At 38.7% G+C, this 16,303-nt stretch overlaps 1 protein-coding gene across 3 annotated transcripts in view; it reads left to right on the forward strand.

The window, feature by feature from the left end:
* LOC119017860 (zinc finger protein 609-like) overlaps window positions 1-16,303 on the forward strand; it is a 91,758-nt gene that overhangs the window by 15,357 nt on the left and 60,098 nt on the right. For all 3 annotated transcript variants that reach the window (XM_037094976.1, XM_037094974.1, XM_037094975.1), the window contains one exon: window positions 13,166-14,052. In XM_037094976.1, the coding sequence (XP_036950871.1) occupies window positions 13,294-14,052 (759 nt within the window). In that variant the 5' untranslated portion in view covers window positions 13,166-13,293. The remainder of the gene's footprint in view (window positions 1-13,165; window positions 14,053-16,303) is intronic.

Genomic DNA, 16,303 nt, shown 5'->3' on the forward strand with positions numbered 1-16,303 from the left:
CCTCAATATAATCCTTGCCATGTTAAGTTTTACAGCAAATGTTCCCTCGTTTCCTCAAATGATCTGTTACCAATGTTTGTGTGGTAGTATCTGATAATTGATTTTTGTGAGCTCCCTTCTGCAAACTAGCTTTAAAGCACCTTATTTGATATTAAAATGAATCTTTTAACAAACTTGTGTTTATATAGAATGATAAAGGAAACATGCATTGTTGGTGTAGTTAAGTGGAGTCTTTACATTAGTTTAATAATCTTGACTTGAAGCTGCATTTTAGTTGAGTTAACTAGAGGCAGTCAGGCATAACGGTCACCCTGATTATCCTCTAATGAAAAAGAGCTTGAGTCTGCCGACTTCACCAACCAACCCAACCCCCAACATCACAGCTGATTCTGGTATGTGATGTGTCTGCTGTTCTGACGTTATTGCCCAAGAGTTTTCTAATGATCAAATGTTATTCAATTGAAAACATTTACTATTGTTAAAAAAGGACATTTCTACTTTTGAGCGGTAGTGTAAAAGAAAAGTTTTAATTATGCATTTTTTTGGCCAGACATCCCTGTTCGTATAAATGTGTCTCTGTTTCAACAGTAGTGTTTCTAGTGGTGAGTTTTCTGGAGTGGTGAGGTATGAGTTAATTGTCTTTCCTAACCTCCCTCATGATAAATTGCTATTCATTTGCATGTAAAGCAATTTGTTCTTGACAGCTGTTGTAACCAGATTAAACAAACCACATATCAGAAATGTATTGACTGTATGCAGTTGACAGCAATAGTCAAAAAAGAGTCTGGATCAGCACCAGTCCTGTGAATTGGTTCAGGAAATTACTCATCTCTATCTCTAAAGCCATGTTCAATTTAAGAGTAATGACACAGATCACAGTGACAGTAACCTCCTGTGATTACAGTACATTACAGCCGACAATATCCAGGAAGTTGCTGACACTTCATGTTTGTTCACTACTGCCATTGCTTTGCATTTCCAACTTGCACTTTTGAGCCCTCATTTCATTTGACATTTCCCTCTTTTTTTCACTCCCCAACATCCACTCTATTAGGACAAGTATGATCAGAGAGCTGACCCACTGTTGCTTAGCCACAGAATGTGGTGGTTGTCATCTCAAGGCCAACATTCTCTTGGCTGCAGTCAGACCAGCCCAAAGAATGTGTCTGTGTTCCAAAGACAAAACTAAAAGAGTAGTCGTCCAGAGAGCAAGTTAAGGAAGTTTCAGAATCAAACCACATCAGGGCATTCCCTGTACATGTGATTAAGTGGACATAGGTCACAATTCGGAAATATAATTACTTCACATTATGAGACTTTCTGTAAAAGTATTAGTTGTACCACACACAGTTTTTGCCACCTTGTCCTGACATCGCTTCATCAGTTAAAGTTTGAGGTATCAATTTGTATAACCAAGAAACCACCACTCTCTATGTTCTTTCGGAGATTAATTTATATAATTGTCTAATATTTTAAGAAGAGGGTGTTCTGATCTCAGTGGGACACCATATACCAAATGGCTGATCTCGAAATTATCTTGGTAGATCAGATTCAATGTATAAATCATTAAACATTTACTCACTTGACTCCAGTCAATGTGGAAATGGGACAGGTATATTTCCAGTGAGAAGTGAAAAATTGTTGAACACAAACGTAATTTGGTTTTTTGCAACTGTATTTTGAAAGAATCCTGGTCCACAAAATATTCTCCTCAATTGGTCTCTGAGAGAGGGGAGAACTAGAAATGAACCAGGTAGAGAGAGGTTGTAGCGCAAAAGACCAAAAGTTCATCATAAAATTTGAGAGGGCCAGCCCCCCCTGGGTCTTGTATCACTTGAGAGTTGTGAGTTTTAAAACAGCCTTCCTTTCTTTTCATATTTATTTGGAGATGGAAAAGGGAAGCTTTTCCCAGCAGCCAATACGAGGAGCAAGATTGATCATAGAACAGGAAAAGTTAACAGGAGGGAGTGCATCCATTTTAACTTGATTTATGGGCTTGGAGTGAAATGTAGAGATTTGAGATTTCTCTATTTGGTTGCCTATTATAATGTTCGTATTGCAGCTGAAGACATACAAAGAAAAATATCAATGCAGAGATACCCCAAAATACCCTTCTAAAGAAGGTCAGTAGAGTTGTCTTGAGGTCTTTTGTGACAAAATATCAGACTTACCAGTTGGTCTTGAATGTCTAAACCTGTTTGGCTCACATGAAGACCATTGTAAGGTAAGATTGATAATCAACAAAAGTCAGAAAGGTCAAAACACGTTTGCAGCAATGCCTAGTGGGAAACCACCCTGACTTTTTATTCATAAGAACTCCGAATATGTGGCTGAGGAAGGGTTGTAACTGCTAACAGTAACGTCAACATGAAGCACTTCATGTGTTCCTTCATCTCCACTGCTAGTTTCCCTGCTTTTGAATTATTCAGTTTCTTAGTTAATGGCAAAGTTCCCTTAGATAGCACTACAGCAGACTTTCAATCCATAAACCTTGAAAACATTTTTATCCAAGTTTATAATTTAAGCAAATCTGCCACCCATTCATCAAATTGCGCTTTACTTTTTTGTCTTGCTTGTCTTGTAATTCAGTTTCTTAAAAAGTATTTGCAGAAGAATGATCATTTATAACATTTGGAAGTATAGCAGAAGTCACTGCTTGGTCCCTTCGGTTTTCAAACGTGCTTCAGCATTATTATGCAGATGACTTCAGTCTATACATGAAGAACTTTACTATCAGTTTGATGTCCTGTAGTCTTCTTTTAACAAATCAAAGATGGTCTATATAAAACATGGCAACCTAGGGTATCTCACTTAAAACCAAGACAGTCTTTCATGTGTTATTAAAATCATCATACAGGCCCCCCCTTGACCTTGTCACCGCAGTCTAAGTAGCTGATAACCAAGGCCTTGGATTGTTTTTGTCTTTTTTAGTATCATTTTCCAGTATCAGGACTTTCACAGATGTTATAACACTCAAAATATGAGTGGATGGAGGCAGGGGGAGAATCATAACTGTTCAAAAGTGCACTAAAAGGGCAGTTATACTTAGAGGCCATCCACACGAATGCATTCTTTTACATTTTCGTGCAAAAACGCACATGTATTGCATCGGTTTGGCTGACCGTCCACACGGATTCTGGATAGTGGAGAAATCCGAAAACGCAGCCCTCCCGTTATCGTGTGGACGGCAAATCTGCATACTTTCTGAAACGATGACGCCATCGCCCCACCTCTCGACCTCAAGTCTGCGACCTCTGACAATATTATAGCCTGACTGTTGTACTGGTTGCCAGATTTTAGCATATCACAATATCTGCACCTATGTTGCCAGTTGCCTAGATGAGATGGTGATGCAGACAAAGATGCTTTGGGTAATTTATGATATCTGAATTCCTGTGTCTTATTCTCATGATACTAATATTTTATTTAATTTTACAGTTCTCATCAATACTGGTATATCCTGATGATCCTAGAGGAGCGCTGAAAGACTACAGACAGGAGCATATGTCAAATTGGTGTTAAACCACACTCCACCATATAGACAGATATAATAGTCTTATATCAATACATATTGCAGATTTCAGTGTGAAGTCTTTCCACCAAGAGATTAAGTATGCATGCAGTCAAACTATTTTAAAATTACCCACAAACCTGAACAATTTTACCACAGTAGATGCTACTGTTAACAACTTGCATTGAGATAGAGAGTCTCCATTATAGAATGAAGTGAGCGGAGATAATGAGAAGTGTTTTGAGAATTGTAGTGGCTGGCTTTTGTAATTCAGAAATCATGGCAGAGGAGAATGGCTGAGCATGTTAATGGAGCTGCTCTCGTTTCTCCTCTTTGAGCACAGAAAAAATTGATCTGGCACCCAGTCAGTGTTTTGACATCTGGGTTTCCTTACTCTCCGGACAATGTGTGAGTGTTCTTTTCATCGTCCGCATCGCTGTTGCCACGGACAAGCCACAATATCATTATTTATTTGTACTCATGATGGAGTCGAATAGCCGCTTCGGACTGGTCACCACTATTTAGGCTTGACAAATTATGATGTTTGTAGTGTCATTTATTTTCCCATGTTTTCCTCTCTACAAATATTGGGGAATTGTGTCGATAGTGTGCTGAATAGGAAGGTTGCATAAATGAGAATTTCACTATGAAATGGCAGAAAATGTTCTTCATTAAGCTTTGATTCATTTTAATGTTTGTTTACTCTAATTAATCAACTGTGATTACAATAACAATTCACACATCTGTCAGCCACTTAACCTTAAGAGCAAGTCTTTGTTCTTTCATCAAATCTGCTAATATATCTATTAAAGTGAGTGGTAGAAATGCTGCTGAGTGATTAAAGACTAATGTTGGTTTTAAAGTGGTTTATTTAACCAAGATGATGTAGGTAATCAGTAGTTAGTCAGATAATCTGTAATTGCCCTAAAACATGCCCATGTTTCAGACTTGTGGCTTTTCTGGTGCTGTTCGACTGTTTGTAGTTTCTTAATTTGCATTTGTCTTTAGATGCCTCTGACATCAGATTTGACTGGCGTTTTGAACAAGTCGTATTAAACATAAATAATGTCTGTTATATAAAAAGACATTACACCATGGAACGACTTCCAGCCTATATCCTTATAAACATTTAATATAAAATAATATTTTACATTGTAAAAACGTGTGCTAATCTAGATTGTCTAGATTGCCTCACAATAGTTTGGCACATTGCCTTGCAACTCATAGCTCCACATACATTAGCGCTCGGTACAAGTATCTGTGGATCTGTGTGTTGGTGATGGTGGCTGAACTCCATTAAGTAGCTATTTTGCAAAATCTTGTCTGTGGCTGCCTGTAGTACTTCTTTAAACAATGCACATACAAGTTATTTACCTTTCAGTTATCCATTGTAGATTAATAACTGCACATGTGCTCTTTGGACTCATGGTCCACAGGGATTTTAGCAGTCCATTTTCACTCTACTGAAGTTGAAATATCAGTATTTTTTTCTCTGTTTTGACCTTTAATTCACAGTGAGTATTTTCCCACATCAGAAATGGAGAAAACCAGTTTTCATGAATCTATAAATGCTGTAAATTCTGCATTATTCCTGCTGAGACACAATGAAGAGCTCTGTGGATGTAACGCCAAGAAACCAGTTTTCAGATGCCTCCAACTTAATCTGTGATATCTTTATTTGAATGTCTTTCTGTGAAGCGGCAGAGTAATTTGTGCTCGGTTGATGGGTAGCATTAATGAACACTAGTGTGGACTGGTTGTTTGAACGAAAATCACTTATTTATTCACCTCCGGGTGAATGTAATGATGATGTGAGAGTGAACTCAACATGTAAGATACTGATAATTGCTGAGGATCAGTCGTCTTTTTATCAAAAGAAGAAGAGACAGATTTCTTTCTCCACCTGATTGTTTGTAATGTAGGACTCCCATGGGCACTGATGGTTGTGTGGTGTGAGAGCTTTGTTTTTCGCTGCATCACACTAGTGCCTGGACATGAGGACAGGACAGCATTATCAGCCATAGAGCAATCTGCATATTTCACACTTCTTTGGTTACTGTCCATTTGAGTCATACAGCTGCCAGTCCAAGAGATACAGAGAAGTGCTGCAGTCAGGGGGAAAAATGCCTGGCAGCAATGGGAACATTACAGAGAAATCCTTTGATGTGTTCAAGGAGTATCAGCCAATTTAATGTTCTCTTAGCTTCTGAATTAGATTGAAGAGAATGTATTGATTTGATTGAAAGATAATTTGCTCTTTGTAAAACATGCCTATGTAAGGCATAAGTAGCAGCTCCAGTGAGGTGGCACTTTGTTGGGGATCTCTGCGTTTCTGTCGTTGACATATTTACTGACAGAGATACTGACTGACCCGCAGACTCCTGATTCCCATCACCTGGAATGGCTTGGTGCATTTCTATTTTGGTAATCAGCTCAAGCACACAATCCAATTACATGGAGGTTACTGTGGCGCTCTCTGGATGGGAAGCAGCCTTTTGAATGACCTGCAGAGAAATGGATGCACAGTTCCAGGGTCTGCATTCAATTCACGTTTGTTTTCTTCCTGCCTATGATGGTGCTTCAGGTGCGTTTTCATCTGCTAACAACTCATGCATTCAGTCTAAATGACTTGTCTACAGAAGGTATTTCAGATGGACTTTGTGAACACTTGCCTATAAATGATTTATGTTGGCGAGTACGTATATGTCTTGTTCCTGTATGTATTTTCAGTCAACTGATAAGAATAACTTACTGATCATCTTTTAGATAATCAATCAGTCAGGCCCAAATCCAGTGCACCCATTTGTGTTTACATCTAGAGGTAGGAGTTCTAGATGCTTGCTGGGATTGAGTGGTAGAACAAAGTGTTAGGGCTACATGTACACAAGGATTTTCAGATGTTCAATCTAAGGGTTATAAGAACTCTCTGTTGTTTCGATGTATCATGGTCCTTTTCTTTATAATAAGAATGAAACTATTGCGGCCGCTTTGCTGATCTCGGTTGCTAATGTGCTAACACTCTATCCTCACATTGTTTTGTCTTGCATTTTGATGTATTTCAATCCCCCACTATGATGGCATATAAAGCCCAAAAAATTGCTAGAACTTGGAAATGGCATTGAGCCCTAATCTAGTGAAAAATAAATGTCACAGACAAATTAGAGTTCAACATCTCTAAAAGTGTTTATTTTTTCTGACCAAAGTCAACAAACCCAGACTCATTCTCATTCTAAAAGGATATGATGTTGACAGAAAACAAACAAACCATCTATTTGCTTTAGCCATTTGTTTGGTTTGTTGTTTTACTTGTGTTGGGGTTGTTGGCTCAACCTCAGGGCTCTTGGATATCCGTCACTGTACAACCAGTCGGCACTGTTTGATTCACAGAGCCACAGCTATTCAGGGCATGTAGTCAAGATCTTTGAGGTGTTAAGATCTCCTCTGTGAGCTACGACACACATTAGACTCCTCTATGTGTCTGTGCAAGACAATTTTAAAGTAACTTTGAAGAAATATTTCTCAGCCGTTAATGAGCTTTGGTGTATTGGGAGCAGAGATAAGACGATAATCATTATGACCACACACTCAATAAGGAATAGAAACAGCATTGCATAATGCAAGTTTTCATGACTGTAATTATAGCAGTAACAACGGTGAACAAAGGCCTGGGCCCAGCGGCACACCAATAAATATACACATTTATCAAGGCAAAAGCAACACTCATGACATTTATTATTATTAATGAAGGTATTCCCTTAAATCTGAATCGTAAAACTGAGTGAAACAATGATGGCTGTCATTAAAGAAGCTACATTTTAATACATTTGAAGATATACATCTTGCTTCAGTAATTATTGTGATAATATCATGTACTGAGATTGTTTTGGCCTAGATAATCACACTGTGAAATGTGAACTGTCGACACATGCCTAATTTGAGGGCATATCTCATTTATGCCTGAGCTGAGCTGTTTTTTATCGGTGCAATTCAAGCTGTAATTATCTGTTCTGCTCTATGACATCTAGGACTCGAAACATGTGTTATCCATCAGATTCTGCAGATTCTGTTTGTTTTGAAACAAATGAAATAAAACAGATATATACTTGGTGAACTCCATGGTTTTTGGAGAGTTGCCTGTTGGTTGCTGAAAAGGGCACTATGATGATACCGTTTTTCATTTATTTTTCTTTGTAATATCTCCTTCCACATATTTTTAATGTAAATCTCACCTTTGTCTGTCAATTACTTGATTTTTGTCCGTTTTTAGGGGGGGAGAGTCCACATTCCATTGTAGCAGCTTCTTAAACATGAATATTTTATTTCTTAATGGGTTGCAGACATTTGAGTAAGTCATCTTTGACTTTGTGTAACACTGATAATACTTTTATTTTTGTATATTTTGTTTTTAACATTTCAAACACTTTTTTTTTACCTTGTTATGGCATTTTAAAGCCCAAACAATTTATCAGTTTATGGACGAAATGATTGACAGACGAATCCACAGAGAATTTAAATTGCAGCAATGACTGGAAGATTTACCTTTAAAATGATGCCATGATGTTGGGATGTTTTAAGCTGAACGAACACAGTATTTGACAGAAACATCTCCAGTTAGAATCTTTCAGTAGATCTGGAGTGGCTTTTTTTTTCTTCTTTTTTTTTTTTTTTTAAAGATAAATATTTTAATGGAACACTATTTTTAAGCTTTATCTCTAAACAATCTTTGTCTATTTTGAAATCTCTTCAGAAGTACTTGGGACTGAATCCAATATCACACAGTCATTGACCAAAACTACCTCAATATCGATATTACCACAATATTGTATGAACAACTATTGGTACTTACACAAAATATTAACAATTATATTTTTGAAACATAATCATCAGTAATGTGGATATAGTGACTGATTGAGTAAAGACAAGTATTAGAACAAGAAGAACAGTCTGGTCAGTTCAGAAAATTAAATCATCTTTCTGTAATGCAGAAAACACACAACATTACGATAACATCTGAAATCGATAAAATACATATTGTCTGGTATCCTGAGAATGGCAGCCCAGCACTGAGATTTTATGGTTTCTTCACTCCTTTTTGACAGTAAACTGAATATCTTTGTGTCGTGATCAAAACAGGAATTTCTGAGGATGTTATCTCGGGCTGTGTGTGGCATTATTCACCATTTTTACTTAGATTTTATAGATGAAACATCTAATTAGATAATCTAGATAATTACTGACAGATTAAATGACAAAGAAAATTATAGTGGTCCTTCACATATGAATATTCAGTAAAAATAGCTAAGCATATCCTGTGTTGCGCTGTTTGACTCAACAGAGTTGGTGCACGAACACAGGCGAACCTCATTGTGATTTCTATTTCATGCACAGATGGTGTTATTAACAGTCACACGAAGAAAGCAACATCATGCCAGGTCTGAGTTGGTTGTATTTCACAGCGAATCGACCAGAAATGGCTTCCCCCTATCCTTTCCTACACTTTCACTGCAACTTATGTGGCCTCTGTGATAGATTGCTGACTGAAACTGGATCTGTGAAAAAAAGGACAAGCACTCTGGGAGTTGTACAGCCTGCATGCCTTTCGCTCAACGGGGCACTCGCTGGGACATTTCCTCAGTGGGGCTTTTTCAAAAGGGCTTGCTCTGCAGTTCCAGCTAAGGGCAGTACAGTAGGTCAACTGCCGATAGAGTTACAACCTCTCCTTTGTGGAGGTGTTGGACAAATTAGACCTCACAACTGTTTACCCAGTCAAACAGGGACAGCTGCATCTCTCCACCCTCCAAAACCTGCCACTGTTGTTCCTTTGGGGAGCCATCTGTGAGGAATAAGCAGGCCCAGTGATCAAATGATTGTTAAACAGTTTTACCTCTGTCACTGCTGGGGGTGATATGAATGGCCACTTAACTGAATCAACATGAGCTCTGTGCATTATGTGATCCAGCTGCCATTTTGCAGCGCGTTAAAGAGCGCTGAGTAATGGTAGATGTTGCAAAATGACAATTAAGCTTTAAAGACCAGATAACTCACATGTAACATGCAACAGATGCAGGTTTGGATTTTATTTCACTTTCTTGAAGAAGATAAGAATTGGCTTGTGAACAGTCTGGTGTGTGATATCATAACTGGACTAAAGGGCTTATAGAAAATTACTTGGAGCTCTTCCATTGTAGAGATATTTAATTGTACTGCTAACAGTAATGAAGCAGAAAATGTGCTGATATCCCCGTACAATCTCTTTTGATGCTGTCATAGTTATTGAAGAAGCTTCAGGATTTGACTTGATAAGCTCATCAGGATGAGCCGTATTTACATAAAGCTATTAATCTGAGAGCGTGAAGTGAATTTGTAATCATTTCAGAGATGTGGTTACACGTTTCACAATTCTGTCAAAAAGGTAGAACCTAAATATTCAATACTTTAGGGACGCTGTATTTCTGTAGGCTGAGTCAAAAGTTGGCATCACCCCATTGGATTCTGGATTTTTGCAGAAAATAAGCTTGATGGCCAACGCAAGTTTGTGATACAAACACTTTGCTCAGCAGGATAATCTTCACAAATCAACACCACATTTTGAAGCCTAAAGGGGGGTACACGCATAAGGATTTTATAAATCTTAAGAGATTTTTTATCTGTAGAGCCCCCACACATGAAGATTAAAAAAACAGCTTTGATCGTACTGTGTGTGGTGTGCTCTGATATTCTCAGCACAGGACACCACACACGAACATTATCTGTCTCACAGCCAATCTAGAATCTAGTCGTCTGAGCCAGAAATATCGCGTGATCAAATGGATCTACAGTAACCAATGGCAACAACCCCAGCGTCACCGGGCTCTTCATAAACGAAAAAGATCATAGACTGTGTGTAAAAAAAGAGTAAATAAATGTTTTAAAACATGAAAGACATGAAAAAAATAGTAGAGGGAATGTGAGCTTTTATGACAATGCACAATACTTGCATTAACCACAGTATGACGGTAGTGCGTAACGGTTAACGTTAGCGCTGACGCTAAACCCATCAAAAACATAAAAATGGCTTATTCAAACAAAAGTTAGATCTCACCTCAGCTGGTTGGCTGCGTTGAGTTTCACGTCACATTTCACGGAGTAGTGACTCAGGAGCGCTCGGCTTTCCCCACACAAATGATTTTCCGTCGTAAATATTGAACAAGTATAACATTTACGATTGTCGGCCGCGACTGGTTTCCAAGCAAATCATCGGGACAAATTTACTCTTAACACACCACAGACCACAGGATAATCGTATAGGATAATCTTATTAGACAGAAGATAATCTCCCATTGTCAGGAAGGGGTAAAATCGGAGCAAAATCAGCCCGATTATCGTTATGTGCGTACCCCCCTTAAGGGAAATCGTCAGATGTAAAACGCTAGTGTTGGGTGATAAACCAACTACATTGCAGTTACATGACTTCAGAAACGCACAAGTTTCCAGCTACACTAAACAATGCACACTACAAATTGATCTACAAGTAAGAAAGTTGTAGTAAGAATAGCCTGTAATTGCCGTCCACCTGACGGAATAAGGTGTAGAGTCTCCATGTTCGGTGTGATGACATTTAATGTATACAACAAACGCTGTAGTCTTATTAAGCCTCTTGTTAGCCACCACTTTTATTAAGACACACAAAATCTATATAATTCACAATTTAGTTACACATTTAAAATGTTGGACAGAATGTGAGAATCTTAGAAGCAAGTGTTAACCACAACCTGTTTAAGAACCTATTGACCCTCGAGATGATGGAACAGGAGATACAAACATGCTAATATATTTCCAGGTTTTAGGGTTCATTCCTACAGATCTCTGTTACTTGTTTTTAAAATGTGAATTTATGTTTTTTTTAAAAACATTTTTTGAATGATAAATCTAAGAGCAATTCATTTTGCATCAATTAATTTCCATAGTAGTCCAAGTGAGAATTATCTTAGCTTAACCATGCTGTGGTTTCTGATTAAAGAAGCATCAGACACAATATAAAAATTTTAAAGCAAATGTGTTCATGAAATAAAAATGTTGTGGCCAAACACTTCTGCAAGCCTCATGAGGGAAGATGTCAAATATCCACCAGAAAATTCAGAATTCATAACTTAGTCTGCAAATAAACACACAATAGCTGCTCAGCAGAATTAAGAATCAATGTACATAATTTCATTTTAAGGTCTATGGAGGACTACACTGTGTAGTGGTTGGGTCCCTGCAGCACAAAGAAAATCTTCAGAATTCATGCGATATTTATCTGCTCACCCTTCTCACCACTCCAGGATCTTTTGTGCTTCGTCTTTCTTGTCCGTCACGTTCTTTATCACAACGGGAGATGAGAACCACAGATTTATTAATAATTTACCGACTGCATGTACGGATTCATCCTCATGTTCAACACCAGTTTATTGAGGCTGCAGATTCTGGGGGGTCAAACTGAGCCACTGGTCTGAAAGTACAAGTTGCTTGATATTATAAACGCTGTTAGAACCACTTCACAATGAAACTGAACAGTCACAAGACTCTCTGTTATGTTTATTGGTACATGCATGTAATTACGCTCATTATTTTCATCATTCAAGAATACTTTTCAAGAATCTTCATATTTCCTCAGAAGATTTCTGCTAATCCACATACCATTTGTTGTGTTTCTTTAAATCGGAAAAACTAAATGGCGGGTGCTAAAGGTAAGTATTTAAAAGTGACACACCGATGTAGCTGCCAGGGCAAACTGTATTTGCATAGCATGTGTTATTCACAAGGGAAACTCTGTCCGCTTTACATTTAAATTCCATGACAATATTTGAATGTAGTGGATAAACATAAAACACAGTAAAGTTGCCAAAGAAACCCAGCCACTCACTCACACAGAAACACACATGCTTATGTTTCAAGTTTTTCCTGTTACTTGCTGCAAGCAATCAGGATTGTACAAAGAAAGCTTTACAGCCATTTAGATCAAACTGAAAGGACCTTCAAATGAATGCTTATCTGAGTTATCAGTAAACCTTCATGTCTGAAGGCTCTTTTCAATGCAACAAGGTCTTTCATATCAGCGTTGATCTTCAGAATTTGTGGGATTTGTCTTTTATTTTCAGAAAGACATGACACATAACCTTTTTGAGCATATTGTTTAAGCAAATACACCAAACGGATGTTCTCCTGAGGCATACACGTCTTCATTCATGTTTTTAAGCTGCTCTGTTAATGCAAGATTATCATTGTGCTCTCGATTTGAAAAGGCACGGCTCCATAAACTGTGTGGGGGTGTGTGAGGCCAGCTACTCCTTATTTATCATCAGTGACACTATCAGCAGTGCCTTGTGAAAAGAGAGCCAGTCACTCAGAACAGTGGGGCCACCTTGGCTGTCAAAGCAGGATTTAAGCTACATTTCCCACGGTTGCCATGACAACTGTGGGAAGTGATTATGAAGAGAGGGTTTCAGAGCAGTGCTGTCACACCAGTGGGTATTACCATGGTGGTTTGCGCAGTGATCACCAGAGAATTACTGGCTCATGATCAAAAGATTTTTGTGTTTGTACCCAGTGAAATGCTGTTCTGTGATGGCAGAGCTGTAGTACTATTTATATGTCAGAATTATTAGACTAATGTTCCTCTCTTTTTCTTTCTAGGACAAAATGTGGATAAATGGGACAGGAACGAGTAGAACGTGAGGATTCTCTAACCCTTGCCCCCAAGTCCCAACCGTCTGAGAGGGTGTCAGACCTCACTGAGGCAAACCTGGGCCGTTGGCACTAAAATGTCCCTAAGTGGTGGCACTGCAGGCGGGAAAGGTGTGGACTCTAATGCGGTGGACACTTACGACAGCGGGGATGAGTGGGATATTGGTGTTGGAAATCTGATTATTGACCTTGACGCTGACTTAGAGAAGGACAAACTTGAGATGTCTGGCACCAAGGACGGTATGGCGGCACCACCCAGTGCAGTGGCAGCATTGCCTGACAACATCAGGTTTGTTAGTCCAGTGTCTGGCTCTCAAGGCAAGGAAAGCAAATCCAAATACAAGCGCAGCAAGAACTCTAAAGACAATAGTAGCAAAGCTTCAGCAGGAGATGGGGGTAAAAAAGAAACTACAGGGCGGACTCAAGGGGAGCCAACAGGCACAGCAGCCAATGCAGGAGCTGCTGGCAACAATTCCACCTCTGGGAAGAACATGGAAAAAGGGGGCAAAGCCTCCAGAGGTGTTCTGAGTGGCAAAAAAGAGAAAGAAGGGGCTAGTGGGAAAAATAAGAAGGACAAAACAGATGGAGCCCCAGTCGTGGCAATAGCTGCTGCGGAGAAGGATGTTGTGTCTCAAGCCCAAGTTGCTTTGGGGAATAGTCGTAATGCGTCCTTTGAGAACACACAATCGACAGACTTGGCAGAAGCCAATCAAATGGGGAATATTGCACTTGAACCTGTTGGGATAGTACCAGCATTGACCGCAAAAACTGAACCAGAGGAGGTAGAAAATGGGAATAGTGAATGCAAGACACTAAAGAAGGTGAAAAATGAAAAGGTACGTTTTTCTTTTGACTCCCTCGTGATGCTGCATGAAATTGTTTGGTGTTGTTTTATATAATGTCTTTGACTAGTCCTGTGTGTTATTTGTTTTTGTAAAAGGGAATTATTAAGTCCTGGTTTTATTGGGGACATGCAGTTGACAATTGCAGACTTGTGTTGCAACATTATCCTACTATTTGTAAAGTTGCTGTTAACAGCCAAAATTTTGTGTAAAGTTGACAAATGCAAAATGCAACTTTCATACACTTATAAAAATAAAATTGGCTAATTTCATATTTAGTTTCTCAAAACAAAATCTAGATGAAAACATAGTTCTGATTTTTAAAATCAAACCCTAAATTAAGCTATGCTAGCTAGTCTGTTTTGGAGGATTTTGAGTGATTGCTCTAAAAGCTTGTCAGCTATCATATTACCTCAACTATTTTGATGATGAATTAATCACTTTGAATATATTTTTTAAGGGGGAAAAAGCCCAAATCCTCTGATTCCTGCTTCTTAAAAGAGAATATCTTCTGGTTTCTTTGCTCCTCTGACAGTATACAGAACAGACAGAATATCTTTGTTTTGAGACATTTGCGGACGTCAGCACTGATGATTGTGTGATTTGACTGTGATTTTTTTCACCATTTTGTGATGTTTTATAGGCCAATTAATCAAGAAAATAACCGACAGTTTAATCCTCAATGAAAGCAATCATTAGTTGCAGCCTTGCTGGTACCCTAAACATAATGTTTTGAACGAACAGTCATTTACATGTGTCTTATGTGTTAACTTGAGACAGTACAGGCTTTCATCAGTGTAATTATCATGGGATGAATTCATACATTAAGACTTAACACTATAAAGTTCTTGAAGTTGTGCTTTGTGATCTCCTGTCGCTTACAGCAAGCTTGGAGATGCACTGTGCTCCCTGAAGCTGCAGCCTGACACGTGATGCATAAAAAGACCTACTGCTGTTTTCCCTTTTATTACCACACTGTGAATAAGGGTACCCTTGACGAACATGATGCAGAGGCCGGCTACAGGAAATAGCCCACACAGGCTTGATTTATTTTAAAGGGATGCACAAGGGCTTTCATATTTTTCAAAATGACTTATTCCTTGTTCAGAATTAATATGAGCTGCAAATAACCATGTAAGTGTTAAGTACTGTACATGAGTCAATAAAGCCAATTACTAATGCCATACATGTATATAATTTTCAGCCATATACATGACATCACATCACGACTGTGAGCTAAATGTCACATCGTGTTCCACTTTATTTTCTTCACACAATTTCAACATTGACGTTATCTCACAAGAACAAACACAGATTCTTGTATCTGTTCACCCACACTTATCTTCTTCACTCATAGAGTTGATCTATCACTGTGCCTATTGTATGCCTCATAGCAGCCTTTTCATGCTCTGGCACTATAAAAGACAGCAGAGCAGGGAGGTGCTGAGGACTGTTTTTGTCTGTCATCGTGTTCCATTCTTAATCCCACAAGCCCCAGCAATGCCTGGTGGAGCAGAGTGTGGGGGAGGGAGCTGGTGCAAAGCACGCCTTCGTCGTTTTTCCTGCTGCTCTGAAAGTGGCATGGGGGATGGGCTGTGAGGAAGCCTGTTTGATTCCTTAAATCCAGGACACCCAGTCATGAACACAAGCTGTAGAGTCTCCTTGGACTGACGGCTCTGAGAGGAAATTTCTGGAAAGTCTTTGTAATCACAATGTATTTAAAATGAAAAGGCTTTTGATGGGGAGCCACATGAATTGGTTGAAGGCACTGAATAAAGGAGAGGGGTCACAACAGCTTTCAAACAGCGAGCTGCTGAGAGGTATCCTTGAAAGCTTGATGGAAAAAAGGATGTGATTATAGTGCAGCAGCAAATCAACTGTTTTTTGGTTGGCAAACCCAGTTACTGGATGTCATAGAAATGCATCAAGAATAGCTTTTTTTCCCCCCTCACAAATTACTAAAAAACATTGTAATTTTGAGGCTGATAGCCAGTTTGCTGTTCTTACCTCAACATGGAGAAACTGGACCGTTTCATCACATAAGATGTGCAGAACAAAGGCCAGCAATAGTACAGATGGATCCAAATCTAAACCTATAACCACATTTCCAGCATTGTATTTATTGTGCATCTTTAAGGATTGTGTTTGTGGAAGTGAAGAAACCTTTTTCAATTTTGAAAACATAGTTTTTCTGTTCGCTTGAGGTGATTTTTTTTTTTTTTTCTGAAGCGAGATTAATGTACAT

Source organism: Acanthopagrus latus, chromosome 4 (genome assembly GCF_904848185.1).
Source record: "Acanthopagrus latus isolate v.2019 chromosome 4, fAcaLat1.1, whole genome shotgun sequence".
In the NCBI taxonomy this organism is placed as follows: Eukaryota; Metazoa; Chordata; class Actinopteri; order Spariformes; family Sparidae; genus Acanthopagrus; species Acanthopagrus latus.